Raw genomic sequence first — 19,864 nt, forward strand, 5'->3', positions numbered from 1 at the left:
AAGGGTATGGATCCATTTAAGTTCCTTTTTCCTCAGAATTCCCTTCCTGTCCCCACCCCTTCTCAGATACCCTACGCTATCGATAACTCGAAATCTTAATTGATTGATGGAATGTTTGCAGTCAATGAAATGTTTTGCAACCGGTTTGTCGAGTGCACCTGTTCTTATTGTGCTTTTGTGTTTGTTAATTCTTTCCCTCAGTTCCATCGTGGTCTCTCCCACATAGATCAAGCTACAAGGGCACTGTATCATGTACACCACGTCTGTGGATTTACATGTATAGTGACCTTTGATCTTGAACCGTTTGCCACTGTATGGATGAGTAAAGCCGTCACCTTTCATGATGCCACCGCAGTTGCAACAGGAAAGGCAAGGGAAATTACCATTCCTAAGTGGTGCTAATCTTTTCTGTCTTTCAATATCCTTACCCCCTATATCCGCCTTCACCAATCTATCACGTAGATTGGGGCTCCGTTTGTATGCCATCATTGGGGGAACAGAAAATTCCGTGACTGCCGGTAATCCTTTCTGTAGGGTCTGCCAATCCTGTCGTAGGATGGTGGCTATATTGCCGCTATCACTCCCAAAGATGGATACAAATGGAATTCGGGGGATCTCCTGTTTTTGTGGTTTCCTTACCAAAGTGGAGCTGCGTTCCATGGATACAATCCTATGTTTGGTACGGTTGATCAATTTGGTGGGATAACCTCTCTTAATGAATTTTTTTACACATCTCGTCCACCCTAAAACCAAAGAGAGTGTCATCGGATACGATACGACGTACCCTGAGTAATTGACTCCACGGGAGGGAGCTTACCATAGTCTGAGGGTGACTACTGTCATACATTAGCAGGGTATTCCTGTCTGTAGGTTTTTGGAAGAGATCAGTGCAGATCCTTCCATTGTGCACCTGAATTCGGACGTCAAGGAACTGCAGCTCACGGGCAGAATGCATCACGGTGAACTGCAGGTCCCGGACCCCAGAATTCAGGTGCGCATGCTGACATAGCAGATATCATAGGGGTATTATTGGATGAGGCCCTTAGCCAAGGAATCATCGATGATGAACTTTATAGCTTTTTGCGTGTGAGCCATCCGATTACCCCTGTAATATATATATTGCCTAAGATCCACAAGAGTCTTGTGGATCCCCCTGGCCGACCTATAGTGTCGGGCAGGGGTTCCATCTTCAATCCTGTGTCCATCTTTTTGGACAAAGTGTTGCGGATCCACGCGACCACGGCCCCTTCCTATGTCAGAGATACTGGCCATTTCTTGACTAAGCTGAATTCACTTGACTTGCCGGCGGAGTTTCTACTTGTGAGTTTTGATGTTGTATCACTGTATACATCCATTGACCACTCTTATGGTTTAAATGTCGTCGATGTGGCCCTTACCAGCACGGAGCTCTCTCTCGGGGCGCGCCGGCTGATCCTCGCCCTCCTGGAGGTGGTCCTGAGGAGAAATTATTTTCTCTTCGGGGACACCTTCTACCAACAAAAGCGGGGTGTGGCGATGGGGTCCAATGTGGCCCCCACCTACGCAAACATCTTTATGGCGGAGGTCGAGGATCGGCTTGTGTATCGCTCCATATTTTCTGAGAGAGTTCTGTGTTGGTGGTGCTACATCAACGACATTTTCCTGATATGGACAGGTACTATACCTGAGTTAGATGAGTTTCATGTGCACCTGAATTCTGGGGTCCGGGACCTGCAGTTCACCGTGATGCATTCTGCCCGTGAGCTGCAGTTCCTTGACGTCCGAATTCAGGTGCACAATGGAAGGATCTGCACTGATCTCTTCCAAAAACCTACAGACAGGAATACCCTGCTAATGTATGACAGTAGTCACCCTCAGACTATGGTAAGCTCCCTCCCGTGGAGTCAATTACTCAGGGTACGTCGTATCGTATCCGATGACACTCTCTTTGGTTTTAGGGTGGACGAGATGTGTAAAAAATTCATTAAGAGAGGTTATCCCACCAAATTGATCAACCGTACCAAACATAGGATTGTATCCATGGAACGCAGCTCCACTTTAGTAAGGAAACCACAAAAACAGGAGATCCCCCGAATTCCATTTGTATCCATCTTTGGGAGTGATAGCGGCAATATAGCCACCATCCTACGACAGGATTGGCAGATCCTACAGAAAGGATTGCCTGCAGTCACTGAATTTTGTGTTCCCCCAATGATGGCATACAAACGGAGCCCCAACCTATGTGATAGATTGGTGAAAGCGGATATAGGGGGTAAGGATATTGACAAACAGAAAAGATTAGCACCACTTAGGAATGGTAATTTCCCTTGCCTTTCCTGTTGCAACTGCGGTGGCATCATGAAAGGTGACGGCTTTACTCATCCATACAGTGGCAAACGGTTCAAGATCAAAGGTCACTATACATGTAAATCCACAGACGTGGTGTACATGATACAGTGCCCTTGTAGCTTGATCTATGTGGGAGAGACCACGATGGAACTGAGGGAAAGAATTAACAAACACAAAAGCACAATAAGAACAGGTGCACTCGACAAACCGGTTGCAAAACACTTCATCGACTGCAAACATTCCACCAATCAATTAAGATTTCGAGTTATCGATAGCGTAGGGTATCTGAGAAGGGGTGGGGACAGGAAGGGAATTCTGAGGAAAAAGGAACTTAAATGGATCCATACCCTTAGGTCCCTTCAACCTTTTGGTTTAAATCTAGAGTTTAATGTCTCATCCATCGAATGATATATGTCACTGTGTTGTCCTCTTAAGTATAGGGACATTATGTTTTTAACATATGTGTAGCGCATCCCCGGGGAAATAGTTTCCAATTTATATGTCAAAGTGCTTTGATGAGGATCTACATGCGATATATATGTGGGATACATTGTTCAGATGGTGGCTTTGTGGGGTTACCATGTACCACACTTATTATGACATGTATTGTCTCCATTTCTATATATGTGTGAATGTGTACATTCCGGATGGATGTCTTTTGACAATTAGGTGATCATCACTGTGGCCAGTGGCCCTATACAGTATAGATCTGTTCGCCTACGACACGGAATGTACACATTTTCTTTATAGTAAGTAGCGCTGACCGTGGCGTCATCGTTGTCATGACACCGGTGTTTGCGCTGTGTTGTCATTGGCTGCGTTCCCCATGTGACCCATGGTATTGACGCACGAATGTGCGCATTTTGGTGAGTGTCATGGGGTGGTCGCGCAGGCTGTGACGTCAGTGGTTGCCTCCAGCAGCTCATTGGCTAGAGACACGTGCGCCGCCGGACACCATGAGGACGGATGATACTTCCGGTATGCAAATGCATTGAGACGCAGCTGCGCATTACAGATAATGGTACGCCGAGGCGCACAATACGAACGTGGCGGACATGTCAGTAGCTGTAAGTTGAAACACGAACAGATGTATTCTATTATGTATTGATTTGCACTGATGATGTAACTTGGGGTGTGTATTTTATGTGGGGGGTATATATATGCCTGCCAGCATTGTTGTCATTAGGCTTGACAAAGACTGGTGTAAAGTCGAAACGTTGCCATTTGTGTCTGGAGGTACGAATAAAGAATCTTTTTGATATTGCGTTATGCTGCCGAAGCCATCTTCTTTTCTACATGCAGATTCCAGGCCTGATGGATCAAGGGCCTACGGCTAGGCTGCTGCATTGATACAGACGCATTATCCTGAGACCGCACGGTGCTGCTTCTACACTACCATTTGGGTAATGGAATCTGTCTAACCGATCATTCATCACCATGTTATAATCCCCCATACATATCATCCTGACATTGGGGTATTGTGCTGCAAATCCCGCCGCTGCTTGTAAACAGAATTTTTTAAAATTTTCTATAATAATTGGCAAAGCCCAAAATGTCTGCAAGGCTTCAAGATATTTCAAAGAGCCCAGTCCTTTATCGCCTGAATCTTAACTGGATCCATAATGGCTCTTACCTTGTGATATAAGAGGCTGGTGCTCGTCCATTACATGTCACTGCACACACGTGTATACACTGCACATGACGGCTCTTACCTTGTGATATAAGAGGCTGGTGCTCCTCCATTACATGTCACTGCACACACGTGTATACACTGCACATGACGGCTCTTACCTTGTGATATAAGAGGCTGGTGCTCCTCCATCATGGCCTCCTTGTACAGATCCTTGTGTCCTTCTATATACTCCCACTCCTCCATTACATGTCACTGCACACACGTGTATACACTGCACATGACAGCTCTTACCTTGTGATATAAGAGGCTGGTGCTCCTCCATTACATATCACTGCACACACGTGTATACACTGCACATGACGGCTCTTACCTTGTTATATAAGAGGCTGGTGCTCCTCCATTACATGTCACTGCACACACGTGTATACACTGCACATGACGGCTCTTACCTTGTGATATAAGAGGCTGGTGCTCCTCCATTACATGTCACTGCACACACGTGTATACACTGCACATGACGGGTCTTACCTTGTGATATAAGAGGCTGGTGCTCCTCCATTACATGACACTGCACACACGTGTATACACTGCACATGACGGCTCTTACCTTGTGATATAAGAGGCCGGTGATCCTCCATTACATGTCACTGCACACACGTGTATACACTGCACATGACGGCTCTTACCTTGTGATATAAGAGGCTGGTGCTCCTCCATTACATGTCACTGCACACACGTGTATACACTGCACATGACGGCTCTTACCTTGTGATATAAGAGGCTGGTGCTCCTCCATTACATGTCACTGCACACACGTGTATACACTGCACATGGCGGCTCTTACCTTGTGATATAAGAGGCCGGTGCCCCTCCATTACATGTCACTGCACACACGTGTATACACTGCACATGACGGCTCTTACCCTGTGATATAAGAGGCTGGTGCTCCTCCATTACATGTCACTGCACACACGTGTATACACTGCACATGACGGCTCTTACCTTGTGATATAAGAGGCTGGTGCTCCTCTATTACATGTCACTGCACACACGTGTATACACTGCACATGACGGCTCTTACCTTGTGATATAAGAGGCTGGTGCTCCTCCATTACATGTCACTGCACATGACGGCTCTTACCTTGTGATATAAGAGGCTGGTGCTCCTCTATTACATGTCACTGCACACACGTGTATACACTGCACATGACGGCTCTTACCTTGTGATATAAGAGGCTGGTGCTCCTCCATTACATGTCACTGCACATGACGGCTCTTACCTTGTGATATAAGAGGCTGGTGCTCCTCTATTACATGTCACTGCACACACGTGTACACACTGCACATGACGGCTCTTACCTTGTGATATAAGAGGCTGGTGCTCCTCCATTACATGTCACTGCACACACTGCACATGACGGCTCTTACCCTGTGATATAAGAGGCTGGTGCTCCTCCATTACATGTCACTGCACACACGTGTATACACTGCACATGACGGCTCTTACCTTGTGATATAAGAGGCTGGTGCTCCTCCATCATGGCCTCCTTGTACAGATCCTTGTGGCCTTCTATATACTCCCACTCCTCCATGGAGAAATAGACAGTGACATCCTGACACCTTATAGGAACCTGACAACACAATGACACCGTCATCACCCAGACCCCTCCAGTGCTGTTACTGGAGAATTTCCCAGCATTCCCAGCAGTGTCACCTCTCCAGTCAGCAGCTCCATCATCTTGTGGGTGAGTTCTAGGATCTTCTGCTCATGTATCAGGGGGTGAGGGGGAGGCTCTGTGATGGGGTGAGGGGTCCTTCTCCGCTCTCCTGACTCCTGGAGATGGATGATGGGAGTCACACAGTCCCCCGATGTCTTCTTCACTATTGTGTACTCCTGTGGATGGAGAGAGACACTTAGGGAATAAACCCTTCAGGGGCCATGTGCTCTCCTCCGGCCCTTTCCTCCTGGGTACAACGTGCCTACTTACCGTCTCATGGCTCCTACAACATGACTATTGGTCACTGGTCACATGATACATCACTCACCATACTGAGGGCTGATCTTCAGGGTCTCCATCACTTGGAAGGTCTGGAGGCCGTTCTCCAGGACCCTGGACTCTTCCTATCACTTCCTATGATGGATTCTCCTTCCCGATGTCTGACTTGTTACAGAATACAATAAAGAGGAGAGAAATCTAGAAAAGTTTACCTCTCCGCTCAGCAGGGAGATGATCTCCAAGGTGAGGTCTAATATTCTTCTGCTGATCTCCTTCCTGTCCATCCTTGGTGGCTCATTCAGGAGAAGTCTCGTATTGCTGGTTTTCTTCATGATGTCTCCAAATAAAAGGAATAAAGGTTAATCAGTGAGTCCCATGTCCCCGATAACGGGGGCGAGAAAATGTACAACTCATCCCTCAAAATTTAGACCCTCATAAAGCTGCACTGACGAGAAAACCCTGAGCTCCGGGTGTATCTAAGCTCCTGGCAGTGCAGTGTGTATCTAAGCTCCTGGCAGTGCAGTGTGTGGAGGGAGGAGACTCTGAGCTCTGTGTGTATCTAAGCTCCTGGCAGTGAAAACCTCAATCACACAGAGCAGATTCTCTCTTCCAGCAGTGAATGATGACAACCCCCACTATCCCCACTACTACTCCCCCCATCATACTAAGCTGAGGAGAAGAGGATTCCTTGTGTGTGATGGAGGAGAATCTCCAGAGGTGACATGTCTGAGCTCTCCACCACACTGTCTCCTCACAGCTCATCTTACCTGCAGGCTGGAGGAATGGCTGATACCAGAGAGAACAAGAGCCCTGACTACCGACCAGGACCTGCCCAGTATCTGCTGCACTGCCAGAGCTGAAGGACCTGCGGTGACGTCACCGTCATGTGATCAACTGATTGAGCCCCACCCCCTACTGATCACATGACAGTGACATCACCTCAGGTCCTTCAGCTCTGGCAGTGCAGCAGATACTGGGCAGGTCCTGGTCGGTAGTCAGGGCTCTTGTTCTCTCTGGTATCAGCCATTCCTCCAGCCTGCAGGTAAGATGAGCTGTGAGGAGACAGTGTGGTGGAGAGCTCAGACATGTCACCTCTGGAGATTCTCCTCCATTACACACAAGGAATCCTTCTCTGCTCCTCAGCTTAGTATGATGGGGGGAGTAGTAGTGGGGATAGTGGGGGTTGTCATCATTCAGTGGCCTCTGACGGTCCTGGTGAGGGGCCCCTGCATCCAGGAGGAGAATGAATGGATCGGGGGCCCCGCCTGAGCTCAGCTCTCTCCAGTCTCTTCTCTAGGAGTTGTGGACACAGCTGAGCACAGCCCAGAGGTGGGACCTGCATCTATCAGACATTTATCTCCTGTGGAGCCAACAGAAAACTCCATGTTGGGGCCCCTGAAATCCATATGGTGGGGGCTCTGAGAAGCGGGGCCCCTCCAGGCTCAGGAAGTGCGCTTCTGGAGGTGACATCTGATCTTGTCCCCTGAATGATTTCCTCTCCTCTTCTCATAAAGGCGCCTGCAGTACTAGAAGCCTCCAGCTCCTCCAGTTCTCTCCTCTTCTCCTGAATGACCACCAAGGATGGACAGGAAGGAGATCAGCAGAAGAATATTAGACCTCACCTTGGAGATCATCTCCCTGCTGAGCGGAGAGGTAAACTTTTCTAGATTTCTCTCCTCTTTATTGTATTCTGTAACAAGTCAGACATCGGGAAGGAGAATCCATCATAGGAAGTGATAGGAAGAGTCCAGGGTCCTGTAGAACGGCCTCCAGACCTTCCAAGTGACGGAGAACCTGAAGATCAGCCCCCAGTATAGTGAGTGATGTATCATGTGACCAGTGACCAATAGTCATGTTGTAGGAGCCATGAGAAGGTAAGTAGGCACGTTATACCCAGGAGGAAAGGACCAGAGGAGAGCACATGGCCCCTGAAGGGTTTATTCCCTAAGTGTCTCTCTCCATCCACAGGAGTACACAATAGTGAAGAAGACATCGGGGGACTGTGTGACTCCCATCATCCATCTCCAGGAGTCAGGAGGGCGGAGCAGGACCCCTCACCCCATCACAGAGCCTCCCCCTCACCCCCTGATACATGAGCAGAAGATCCTAGAACTCACCCACAAGATGATGGAGCTGCTGACTGGAGAGGTGACACTGCTGGGAATGCTGGGAAATTCTCCAGTAACAGCACTGGAGGGGTCTGGGTGATGACGGTGTCATTGTGTTGTCAGGTTCCTATAAGGTGTCAGGATGTCACTGTCTATTTCTCCATGGAGGAGTGGGAGTATATAGAAGGCCACAAGGACCTGTACAAGGAGGCCATGATGGAGGAGCACCAGCCTCTTATATCACAAGGTAAGAGCCGTCATGTGCAGTGTATACACGTGTGTGCAGTGACATGTAATGGAGGACACCAGCCTCTTATATCACAAGGTAAGAGCCGTCATGTGCAGTGTATACACGTGTGTGCAGTGACATGTAATGGAGGACCACCAGCCTCTTATATCACAAGGTAAGAGCCGTCATGTGCAGTGTGTACACGTGTGTGCAGTGACATGTAATGGAGGAGCACCAGCCTCTTATATCACAAGGTAAGAGCCGTCATGTGCAGTGTATACACGTGTGTGCAGTGACATGTAATGGAGGAGCACCAGCCTCTTATATCACAGGGTAAGAGCCGTCATGTGCAGTGTATACACGTGTGTGCAGTGACATGTAATGGAGGGACACCAGCCTCTTATATCACAAGGTAAGAGCCGTCATGTGCAGTGTATACACGTGTGTGCAGTGACATGTAATGGAGGACACCAGCCTCTTATATCACAAGGTAAGAGCCGTCATGTGCAGTGTATACACGGGTGTGCAGTGACATGTAATGGAGGAGCACCAGCCTCTTATATCACAAGGTAAGACCCGTCATGTGCAGTGTATACACGTGTGTGCAGTGACATGTAATGGAGGAGCACCAGCCTCTTATATCACAGGGTAAGAGCCGTCATGTGCAGTGTGTACACGTGTGTGCAGTGACATGTAATGGAGGAGCAGCAGCCTCTTATATCACAGGGTAAGAGCCGTCATGTGCAGTGTATACACGTGTGTGCAGTGACATGTAATGGAGGAGCACCAGCCTCTTATATCACAAGGTAAGAGCCGTCATGTGCAGTGTATACACGTGTGTGCAGTGACATGTAATGGAGGAGCACCAGCCTCTTATATCACAGGGTAAGAGCCGTCATGTGCAGTGTATACACGTGTGTGCAGTGACATGTAATGGAGGAGCACCAGCCTCTTATATCACAGGGTAAGAGCCGTCATGTGCAGTGTATACACGTGTGTGCAGTGACATGTAATGGAGGAGCACCAGCCTCTTATATCACAGGGTAAGAGCCGTCATGTGCAGTGTATACACGTGTGTGCAGTGACATGTAATGGAGGAGCACCAGCCTCTTATATCACAAGGTAAGAGCCGTCATGTGCAGTGTATACACGTGTGTGCAGTGACATGTAATGGAGGAGCCCCAGCCTCTTATATCACAAAGTAATACCCGTCATGTGCAGTGTATACACGTGTGTGCAGTGACATGTAATGGAGGAACTATGAAAATCTACAGGCTCTTTTAACATCAAGTTAAGGCTCTGCATTTTCCATATAACTCAAACATATCCATAGGGCTCCATTCACCTGACAGACAGGAAGTGGGTGTCATATTGGCATCAGTTGGTCCCAGTATTATACAAATGAATTTGTTTTGGAACATCCCAAAATTTAAGCCTCCGTGTGAAGCCAAAGCTTTTGTGATTCGATTCTGGTGAATCGGTGAGAACTGAATTTTTACAGATAAGACGACAGATCAGGGCAGTTAAGATGAAGAAGGATACCATGACCCAGGCCGGGGATCTGGCCGGCAGGCTTGCCCATAGTGCCAGGCAGTCAGCCTCAGCCAATCAGAAGGGATGATATTAACATGTGTCATAGGAGGGAAGCCATATATATTCAGAAAAGAACCGTTTTAGGGAAGTGTAGTGTATGTTTCACTGGGCTGCAGCATTTTACAACCACTGAGGCTCTGGTTGCACTGCACATCAATATTTACATCTACAGTACTCATTTTTTTTAATGTGTAAGAGCCAGTCTAATTATCATAAAGTTTCATAAATGCACTGGCTGACATATTTTTATGCATTATAATTGCACTGAACTCTGTTCAGTTGTACATTGTTTTCTCTAAAAACCTGTTGCAAAGTGTATTAAACCTGATGTGAGAAATCTGTGAAGTTATGATTCAAAGCAGACCACGTGTTTACATTTCACACTCCAATCTGCCATCCTGGAAACAAGCTCCACTGGCAGGATGACCACCTGCTGGGGGGGCTAAGGTGCTCTTCCTAGGACAAAAAGACCTCCTCAGATAAGACGGTACTGGGAGTTCATAAGAAATTAGGAACTGACCGTACAACCAACCCATAAATATGAGACCTTTAAAACCCTGGGACCGAGATAGACATTCTCCCGGTCTTTGCTTGCTTGTGGGACGCAGGGAAGGGGAGATACAGAGAACACCTTGTAGAGACCAAATAGCAGCGCAGTGTTTGGTCTCCAAATGCACCAGCGATCCAGGCGGAACCATCTCCCTATGACCTTCCAGTGAGGAGCCATGATCCATAATGGGTTTTTGGATTTCTAGCTGCCAAGCCCAAGTGAGGGGATCCTCCCAGGTGGAAGGACGGGCGTGACCAACTAAGGGTTATGTGCCCATGAAGGGCAGAGGCCATTGTCTTTTCTGAAGGGAGGTCACGCCGTGTAACTTGTTTGGAGGGACCTAGAAATCCTGCTTACGTCGCTGCCTCCCGTGTGGCTATAGCATCCACGACTACAGTGTATCCGGCAGATTGTCTTTAAAAGGAATCTGTCACCCCGATTTTGGAATACTATTTACAATACAGCAGTAGTAATGAAGATGAGTCCAGATCACTATTTATTATTTTCCTACTGCCTCTGTTACCCCGCTGTCAGCACTCAAAGCTGCACTGAAATACACAGTGCAGACTGCTGTGCTGTTCTAACATGATGGAGAGGACTTGTGTGCGCATGCACGGCAATCCTGAGAATGACTGAAACCCATTCTCACAGTGCGCTTCTCTGTACCTGAGTTGCAGTGCAGGCTGGCTGCATGCGCCCTTGCGTACTGGCTGCAGATACATAATACAGAAATCCTGTGCAGGCTTTAAGTTTCTGTGAGCTGTGGGGCTTGGGGTCAGTTTGTCCTGTTCCGTTCTAGGTTTAGCTCCTTGCTGCTGACCCAAGGGGTCTTACCTTCTGCCTGTTTGTTTGGTTCCGCCTAGGTTTACATTGTTGTATTATGTATCTTGTTTATGCCATGTCCTGTTCTGTCTGAACCTGTCCTGTATTATGGTCTGTTCCCTGTTCGCCTAGCAGTGCGTAACTGTGTCTGAGAGCCTGGCCGTGCTTCACTGCTTCCGATGTATCCTGTCTCATGTCTGTCCTTGCCTGTTTTGTTTATGCAGCTCTTACTGGGGCCGTCTAGCTGCTATTGCTTGTGGAGCAGGTATCTGTTTCTGTCTCTGTTCGGTTATGCCTGTCTCCTGTCCGTTATGTTCATGTCTGCCTTCGGAAGAGGGTCCCTGGCTTCCCCGGAGGGGGAATCGCCATCCGTGTGCAGCTCTGCCTGGGGCCGCTTAGCTTCTATCACTTGCGGTGCAGGTAACTGCTTCTGTCTTTGCTATGCCTTGCCTGTCTGTAGTATCTGTATCGCTGTCTGACTCTGCTTGTACCGTTGTTGGTATCTTATGGGTCTGCTGGACCAGCTGCCACTGACTCAGTTTACGCTCTGGAGTCGCCCCTGGCGACTACCGTGGCTCAAGTCTATCCTCGCTACCAGAGGCGCTAGTCAAGACCTGGTGTTGCTTAGTTACGCCCCTCCAGAGTATTGCTAATCAGTGGCACAGTGGGTACACACCAACTGGTTAGTTACAACCCTTTAGGTGATGACAACTCCAGTTCCCACATATGGCGCATCCACATCTACGAAGAACTGCTTTGAGATGTTTGGGCAATGCAACACAAAGGCTGTGGTTAAGCCCAGCTTGAGGGTCTGGAATCACCCCTTTGTGGATTTGTGCCTAGATAAGGGCTGTAAGAGTGGAGAAATGAGGAATACGTTGCCTGTAGTAATTAGCAAACCCAAAAACCATTGGATGGCTCTCAGGCCTGAGGGACAAGGCCATTCCAGAACCACAATCATCTTCTCTGGGTCTGCCTTTGTACCATTTGATCTGCGACATTCTAACTTTCTGGAATTCCACCTTGCATAAGCTGGACCGTCTACAGAAGCAATGTATAGCGATCAATGCTTACATCAGGCACTAGTCCACCACAGCAGGAGGCATGTGTTATTTTGAGCTAAGGCAGTTGCATCTCATCAGGGACTCATGTCGCATTCTCAGGCTCCTCAAAGAGGCCACCGGTATTGTGAGTAGGTACAACAGCAGAATCAACACTGCAGTGTTGGTGAAAGGAGAACATCTTCCACCTATTGCTCACCACCCTGTGGCTCTTGAGGACCCACATGGAGGAGGAAGTAGGGGAGGATGAGGAGCTGCGACTGGAGGAGGATTAGGATGGTGCAGGAGGAAATGGGGCCTGGGTCAGATGAAAGAGAATTCCAATAAGTGCAGGAACATAGCTAGTGAGTCAGAGATGATCACTGGCACTGGTGTATGGCCAGCAAAGGGTTTAAATAGAGCGCCAAATCCCTGGATAAGAACCTGATTGGTCATGACTTGGCGCTTTATTAGTCAGAAACACTAGCACACAGGAATAGAGCAGCTGAGCAATCAGCCCACTGCTGATCTCCCCCAGCACACACCCGCTGCAGGGAGAAAGCGCATTGCATCCTATTGCAAAGGATTACATCACCAGGGGGCGTGGCTTAGCAGTGTGTCTCTCCCAGCGCATCCGCGCTGAAGCCGGAAATCATGCCTTTGGAGCCCAGACAGGTGAGTTTGTGACAGTATCATATAATTAGCAGCTTATGACAGTCTAAAGTATAACAGCCAGAGCTGATGCATAAGCGTTACCTCACATACTAGTTCCAGAGATCTCTAGTAAACGAGTCTGGTATACCGCCCCAGGGCAACAGTATATATAACATTTAAACGGTACCTAAGAGCAAAACCTAACTGCAGTGTTCATATCTGCACATCCCAGGTAGCCATGCACTGTCCCCCCACCAAGGTACTGATGGTCAGCCGTTGTACATGGTCAACCTCCCTTTCAAAGTCTCTATCTACAATTAATTAAAAGCTGCTGCCGTTAGGCTGGAGTCTTGTCCAGGCCTTAAAAGTCATCAGAGCTCACAGACCTAGCTGCCTAGGCCAGACTTGGTCCTGCTAGTCATGTTTAGCGGTGGTCAGAGCCTAGAGGTCATATCTGGTGGCAAGTCCATGTCACCAATCATCCACCACAAAATGAAGCATTGGTATTGGAGTGGCAGGTACAGGTAAGAAAAGACGGGTGGAGCTAACTAGCAAACAGTCTGCAATGTTAGCTCTGTCCACACAGAATTTCCTGGTGCTGGCCAGTGGACTGTAGAGGAAGGGGTAAACTGATGTCATATTGACGTGGCAGTGGTGACTAAGTCATTCCAATTATAGGGCTCACGCAAGGAAGCAGATCATATAAATTAAAGGGGCTGCCAGAACCTGCCTGCTGCTGCTGTCTTACAAGCTATAGTTAAATAAAGCAGTAGATGAAATAAGAAGCTGTAATTCCACACTGAAGCTGCTACTGGAAGAAGGGGGATCTTCCACTACAGAGCCAAGGACACAGCAAGTCTGATTTTTAGCAGCATCATGGGTGGAGGTCTACTGAAAAGTGCATTTAAACTCTAGGAGGGCATTATTACATTGGCTTTACTAGTGAATCCACCAGCTTCATCAGGTCTAAGAGGTCTATTCAATAATGAATGCAGCATCAGGGGAGGAGGTCCACTGAAAAGTACTTTTTATTTAAACTTTAGGAAGACATTATGACATTGGCTTTACTAGTGAATCTACCAGCTTCGTGAGGTCTATTCAATAATGAATGTGGTGACGGATCTGAATCCTGAACTTTGTCAGTGTCATATAGAAAGCTTTATAAGGCTGGAATCACAAGTGCAGTTTTTTTGTAACCAAAGCCAAGAGTGTATTCAAAATGAATGGCTTATACCACTAGTTCTTGCTTAATCAACTTCAAGTTTGTGTGCTCCATTGTTTGAGGGGGGGGGAAAACAAATTTTTTTTATACATTTTTTTTTTTTTTTATCTTTACAGAAAATCCCAGTAAGAATTCTGAGGAAAATGTCATGTTATCACAAAATTATAAAATAGAAGATAAATATGTCATTCAAGGTTCTTTAGGAGACGAACTTGATGGCCATGCAAGAATTCACAGTACAAATGTGTCATATAACCCCCCTATTAATGAGGAACCTTCTCCTGACATTGTTACCACAAGTACAGGTAAAGGGGCAAAAACTGATGGTAAATCAAAGTTTTTTACACACAGAAGAATTTGCACAGGAGAGAAGCCATATTCATGTTCAGAATGTGGGAAAAGTTTTACAGATAAATCAAATCTTGTTAAACATGAGAGAATTCACACAGGGGAGAAACCATATTTATGTTCAGAATGTGGGAAACGTTTTACAAATAAATCACATCTTGTTACACATCATAGATTTCACACAGGGGAGAAGCCATACTCCTGTTCAGAATGTTTTAAGTGTTTCACAAAGAAATCAAGTCTTGTTAGACATGAGAGAAGTCACACAGGAGAGAAGCCGTATTCATGCTTAGAATGTGGGAAATGTTTTACAGATAACTCAACTCTTGTTGCACATGAAAGAAGTCACACAGGAGAGAAGCCGTATACATGTTCAGAATGTGGGAAATACTTTATAAATAAATCGCATCTTATTACACATGAGAGAATTCACACAGGAAAGAAACCATATTCATGTTCAGAATGTGGGAAATGTTTTACAGATAAATCAAATCTTGTTAGACATGAGAGGAGTCACACAGGAGAGAGGCCATATTCATGTTCAGGATGTGGGAAATGTTTTAAACAAAAATCAAATCTCATTAAACATGGGAGAGTTCACACAGGAGAGAAGCCATATTTATGTTCAGAATGTGGGAAATGTTTTATAGATAAATCACATCTTTTTAGACATAGGAGAATTCACACAGGAGAGAAGCCATTTTCGTGCACAAAGTGGGAAATAGTTTACTAGTAAAGACAAACTGAAGGAGCATCAGAGAAGTCACACATAAGAAAAGCTATTTTTATGTTTTATATGTGGAAATTTTTTTTGTAATGAAATTATATTTGTGTTATGATATAGAATATATAAAACTGTAAATAAGAAGGTTTTAACCCCAGTTATTCACTAACATTATTGTTGGGGCTAAACAGTAAGGGCTTGTTTACACAAACGTTTTTTGTGTTCCGTATACGGGCAGCACACGGAACCATTAATTTAAATTGGTCCGCAAAAGATGCGGACAGCACTCTGTGTGCTGTCTGCATCTGTTGCTCCGTTCCGTGGCCCCGCAAAAATTATGAGGTATGTCCTATTCTTGTCCGTTTTGCGGACAAGAATAGGCATTTTTATAATGGGCCTACTGTTCTGTTCCGCAAATTGTGGAAGGCACACGGGCGGCATCCGTTTTTTGCAGATCTGCAATTTGCGGACTGCAAAAAATGTCACAGTTGTTGTGTGCATGAGCCCTAACAAGATACTCTTAACCACAAAACATCCAAAACAATCTCTACCCAGAATTTTTTTTTTACCTACCCAAGTACAATGCACACATCAATCCCACCAGGCACTCTAATTATCCTTCTTCCTGAGGGGAATCAAGTGTATGAGAGACGTCAGCTGCAGAGGGATAGTCTATGGAGGGATGATAAGGTAGGATCGGGGATATAGGGTTATTTAGGTATAGGAAATGGTTAGAGAGGTACAAGAAGAGGTATCGAGAGAGGGTATGTAGGATAGTGCAGGGCCGTATGTCATCATCCAGTAGTCTAAAGATCTTGTGGTTGGAGCTGGGTCTGCTTTTTTTTATTCACCACCTGGAACCGGAAGTGACATCACCACTACTTCCGGTTCGGCAATCACAGGCTCTTTGCATGTGGATGAATTCCATTGGGTGTACAACATCCTCTACCCCTATTTATATGCAGACATGTATGTTATTTGATTGATTTTTTTATGATCCTGAAGAAGGGGACTTGCTGTTATCCCCGAAACGCATCATGCTTTGTAGAATAAAAAAAACTTCTGAAATCTTTCCTGAAGTCCATGGTACCATCTTTGGGATATTGAAGTTCCACCATACATTCAAGGCGACCTCGGTGAGGGATAGGGTACAAGTGTATTGAGTTTATCTTGATGCCTCATGACGACCTTTGGGAAAAATCTGATAAAGTTATATACACTAGGGATATTTGGCTTTCAAGGGAAATTTATGGAAAACGTAAAAAGTTCTGTCGCCAGTGATATTATATCATGAAAGTCGGGCATTTAAGTAAAAGCAGCAATAGTGATTTCCTCATCTCAAACAATTTATTGAAACAACAGCCAACACCAGTGCTGGGTTTACCCCACAAAATGTCAGTGTCTCAATAACTTGTCATGTGGCCTTGAGCATCAATTACAGCTTGACAACGATGTCTCCTGCTTTTCACAAGTTGACTTATTTTCTGCTGAGGCATGGCATCCCACTTTTATTTAAGGGCGGTCCTAAGGTCATTGAGGTTCTGGGGTACAGAGTTACGAGCCTCTACACGTCGACTCAGCTGATCACATAGGTTTTCAATGGGATTCAGGTCTGCAGAAAGTACAGGCCACTCCATTTGAGGTCCCCCAGTCTCCAGCAGCCGTTCCCTAATGATGCGACCTCGATGAGGGCGCATTGTCCTCCATAAAGATGAAATTAGGCCTGTGTTGTTCATTAAATATGAGGTAATGTCGCACTCGAATGGGGTGGGGATCCAACAACCTGTGTTGTTCATGCAGAGGCACAATGACTGGATTCATTATGTTCTTCAAGTAGTATGGGCTTGTCACTGGACCATTCACAAAGTGTAGGTCAGTTCTGCATTGACTAGACATACCTGCCTACACTGTAAAACCACCAAAGGCTCGTCTGGTGACAACAGTGGCTGATGCGTAGCGCTCTCCTTGATGTCTCAAACACTGTTGGCGGTCATCATTTCTGCCCAGCGTGAATCGACTTTCTTCAGGGAACAGCACTGAGGCAGACTAGACCCTCGTCCAGCGTAGATGCCTGACAATAAAGGGTTTTTATTCATCAAATGCTTTTTGGTGTTTCCTTGTGTTGTACCACGTATGTCCTCTTAGGCTGGACAATTTTTGTTGCTTTCATTCATTAGTGTGATAGTTTTTGGCTTGGAGGGGTTCTCAAGAATGAGTATGATGTCATTGATTTACTGGACTCTTCTTTAAAGGGTTATTCCCATCTCAGACATTGGAGGCATATCCTAGCGATATGCCCCCAATGCCTGATAAGTGCGGGTCCCACCTATGGGACCCGCACTTATCTTTGGAACCGAGCTCACATGCTCTGACACCCTCCATTTATTCCTATGAGAGCACCGAATTTTCATGAGCCCCATAGAAGTAAATGCAGCGGTTGCTGTGCTTGCGCAGTGCACTTCCCATTAATTTCAATGGGACTTCTGAAAATAGACAAGCGTGCTGCTCAACTATTTTTGTCTGTCCCCTAGGAATGAATAGAGGGTGGCTGCACATGCATAGTGCGCCCTTCGGGACTTTGAGGGCTCCGTTCTAAGTATAGACATTGTCGTGTGAATGCACCCTAAGGATGGTTTCGGACCATATCTAGAGCTGTCAGGACCTTGCAGATGTTCATAATGGCTGCTCTCCTGAGCTCAGAGAACCATGAAAACTCTGTACCCCTCAGCACCCACAGCATGGGAATTACATAAAAGCTTAGAAGATCCTCGTTGCCAGCCTAAGATTGTCACTGTGGTTTGTGTGGACAACCGTAATTACCAGAGCCACTACTACTCCCATCCTCTGCTCACCCTCTCTTGGGCTGCTACTGTATTTTAATGCAGTTTTAGACTGATAGCAACCATCGTCACTAGGAGAAGATGGGGTGAGTGAGCCCCTCTCTCCGTAACAACTGCATAGATGCAGCGGTCAGCATTGACCATCACATGAATGGGGTTATATGGCTGGAATTTGAACTATCAGCAAGGGCTTGGCTGCCCTGATTGATCGAGCACAGCTCCTGTGCCTGCCTGATGAGTGTGCCGCAATGTGGGGACCCCTTGCCCACTGTGCTGTACAAGTATGGCTCATGCCAGTAAGGGGTTAAAATTGGGAAAGCATCCACTAACTCTTGTTTTGGCCCGCCATCTTGTATATCTCGGCCCAGCTGGCTAGCAGGTGATCAACTGCTAAAATTTACCTCAAAAGTTTTGGTGTAAAGGATATAAAATCTGTCCTCGTCATATGACTCAATTTTCAGAAGCATTAAAAGAACAAAAAGCTGTAGGATTTAGCAGAAATAGGCCTGCACCAAAACATGTGACTTATAACCTTGATTGTCCTACATGGAACTTAGATTGTCAGCTCCACCAGCCACAGAGACAGTGAGGGTTAGCTACGATCTACGTCTTCTGATGGTGCAATAAAATAAATGAAAAAAATCTCCTGTTAAACCGCGTTTAAGTCTGTGTCCGAGGCAATTAGACGCTACCATTACAGATTCCGTTAAAAATAGTAAAGCGGCTGCGTTATTTTCTCTAATAAAATGGTGACACAACGACAGAAACCTGACTGATCACAATGTAGTCAATGAGGATTGGTCATAAAATGGATCCGGCGTATCCAATATTTCATTGTTCTGCTCCAGTGACCGGAGATCCACGGACATGAAGACAGTGACGTGATCCCGGCAGTACATTGTCCACATCTGAGACGAATCCCAAAAAGTTATAAGAAATCTTCACAGAATAGCGTTGATTTATAAACGCAGAACAAGTGGGGGCGGCCATTGTCTTATCACTCCAGGGTCCTTTATCCAGCCTCCTCTGTACAGAGTCCACCAGAGTGGAGGTTCTACCAGCCACTCCTGACAGGTCATTTCCTCAGCACCTCCATCCCAGCATCCTCACTGCTGACCTGTCCAGACTGGAGCGGCTGAAGAGAGAACCTGGCAGGAGCAACACCGAGATGTGGTGGGGGACCTGTGACCCTGGTTGTCTAATTTTTTTCTTAAATTAAGTCTTTTTATGAAAATTATCATAACCCTAGTATCTCCTCCCTCACAATGTCCAAAAGATGATCTTCATCCGCCACAGCGCAGTATTGTAAGATTGCCACCACAGCGATAATGAGAGCATATGCACTTCCCACCCGCACGCCCCCTCTGGTACACAGGAAACTAACCATAGGATTAGACAGCAATGGTTTCAGTAGGTGCCGGGCTCAGCTCGCCTCCACTGAGCAAAAGGAATGTAGACACAGAGGCACTTAGAGGACCACCACACACAAGCTTGTCCTTGGTAGAAGTACAAAGTGCCATCGGCAATACCAATCACACCAGGCCCAGGCAATATCTCTGAAGCTCCCGGGATGCCAATCCAGAGAAATAGATCCAAGGTGCCCAAAGTTTCTCAAATTTAGCCAGGGCCCCCCTCTTCCGATAAAACCCCTGCTCTAGGTTAAGTAGCCAGTTGATCTTGTCTATGTATTCGATACTACTGGGATTGCACTCGTCAAGCTAATGCTGAGCAATTCATTTCCGTGCCACATATAGCATTATGGCCACCACCACCTTA

At 46.5% G+C, this 19,864-nt stretch overlaps 2 protein-coding genes and 1 long non-coding RNA gene across 4 annotated transcripts in view; 1 reads left to right on the plus strand and 2 right to left on the minus strand.

The window, feature by feature from the left end:
- Nucleotides 1–5,524, minus strand: part of LOC122925059 (oocyte zinc finger protein XlCOF6.1-like) — a 47,609-nt gene extending 42,085 nt beyond the window's left edge. Inside the window, exon 1 of one of the 2 annotated variants that reach the window (XM_044276590.1) lies at nt 5,469–5,524. In XM_044276590.1, coding sequence (XP_044132525.1) covers nt 5,469–5,502 — 34 coding nt within the window. In that variant the 5' untranslated portion in view covers nt 5,503–5,524. Of the gene's footprint in view, nt 1–4,119; nt 4,175–5,468 lie in introns of those variants that run through there. The other variant, XM_044276591.1, reaches the window with a different exon arrangement.
- A 290-nt stretch (nt 5,525–5,814) lies between these two features.
- Nucleotides 5,815–6,783, minus strand: LOC122925069. Its single transcript, XR_006387504.1, has 3 exons — nt 6,726–6,783; nt 6,171–6,295; nt 5,815–5,855 (listed from the first exon to the last, which is right to left on the minus strand). It is a non-coding gene; the product is annotated as an uncharacterized LOC122925069 (long non-coding RNA).
- A 1,475-nt stretch (nt 6,784–8,258) lies between these two features.
- LOC122925066 (zinc finger protein 34-like) lies at nt 8,259–15,575 on the plus strand. Its single transcript, XM_044276598.1, has 3 exons — nt 8,259–8,313; nt 14,293–14,481; nt 14,839–15,575. Exons 1-3 carry the CDS (start codon nt 8,280–8,282, stop codon nt 15,255–15,257), a joined length of 642 nt encoding a protein of 213 aa, XP_044132533.1. The 5' UTR covers nt 8,259–8,279; the 3' UTR covers nt 15,258–15,575.
- Nucleotides 15,576–19,864: the final 4,289 nt, after the last annotated feature.

Source organism: Bufo gargarizans, chromosome 1 (assembly GCF_014858855.1).
Source record: "Bufo gargarizans isolate SCDJY-AF-19 chromosome 1, ASM1485885v1, whole genome shotgun sequence".
Taxonomy (NCBI): Eukaryota; Metazoa; Chordata; class Amphibia; order Anura; family Bufonidae; genus Bufo; species Bufo gargarizans.

Bases quoted from the DNA above. Each gene is read 5' to 3' on its own strand.
- LOC122925066 (XM_044276598.1), top strand. From the start codon at position 8,280: ATGATGGAGGAGCACCAGCCTCTTATATCACAAG. The intron at 8,314-14,292 runs GTAAGAGCCGTC...TTATCTTTACAG, and splicing joins CCAGCCTCTTATATCACAAG to AAAATCCCAGTAAGAATTCT. The intron at 14,482-14,838 runs GTAAAGGGGCAA...AATGTTTTACAG, and splicing joins CATTGTTACCACAAGTACAG to ATAACTCAACTCTTGTTGCA.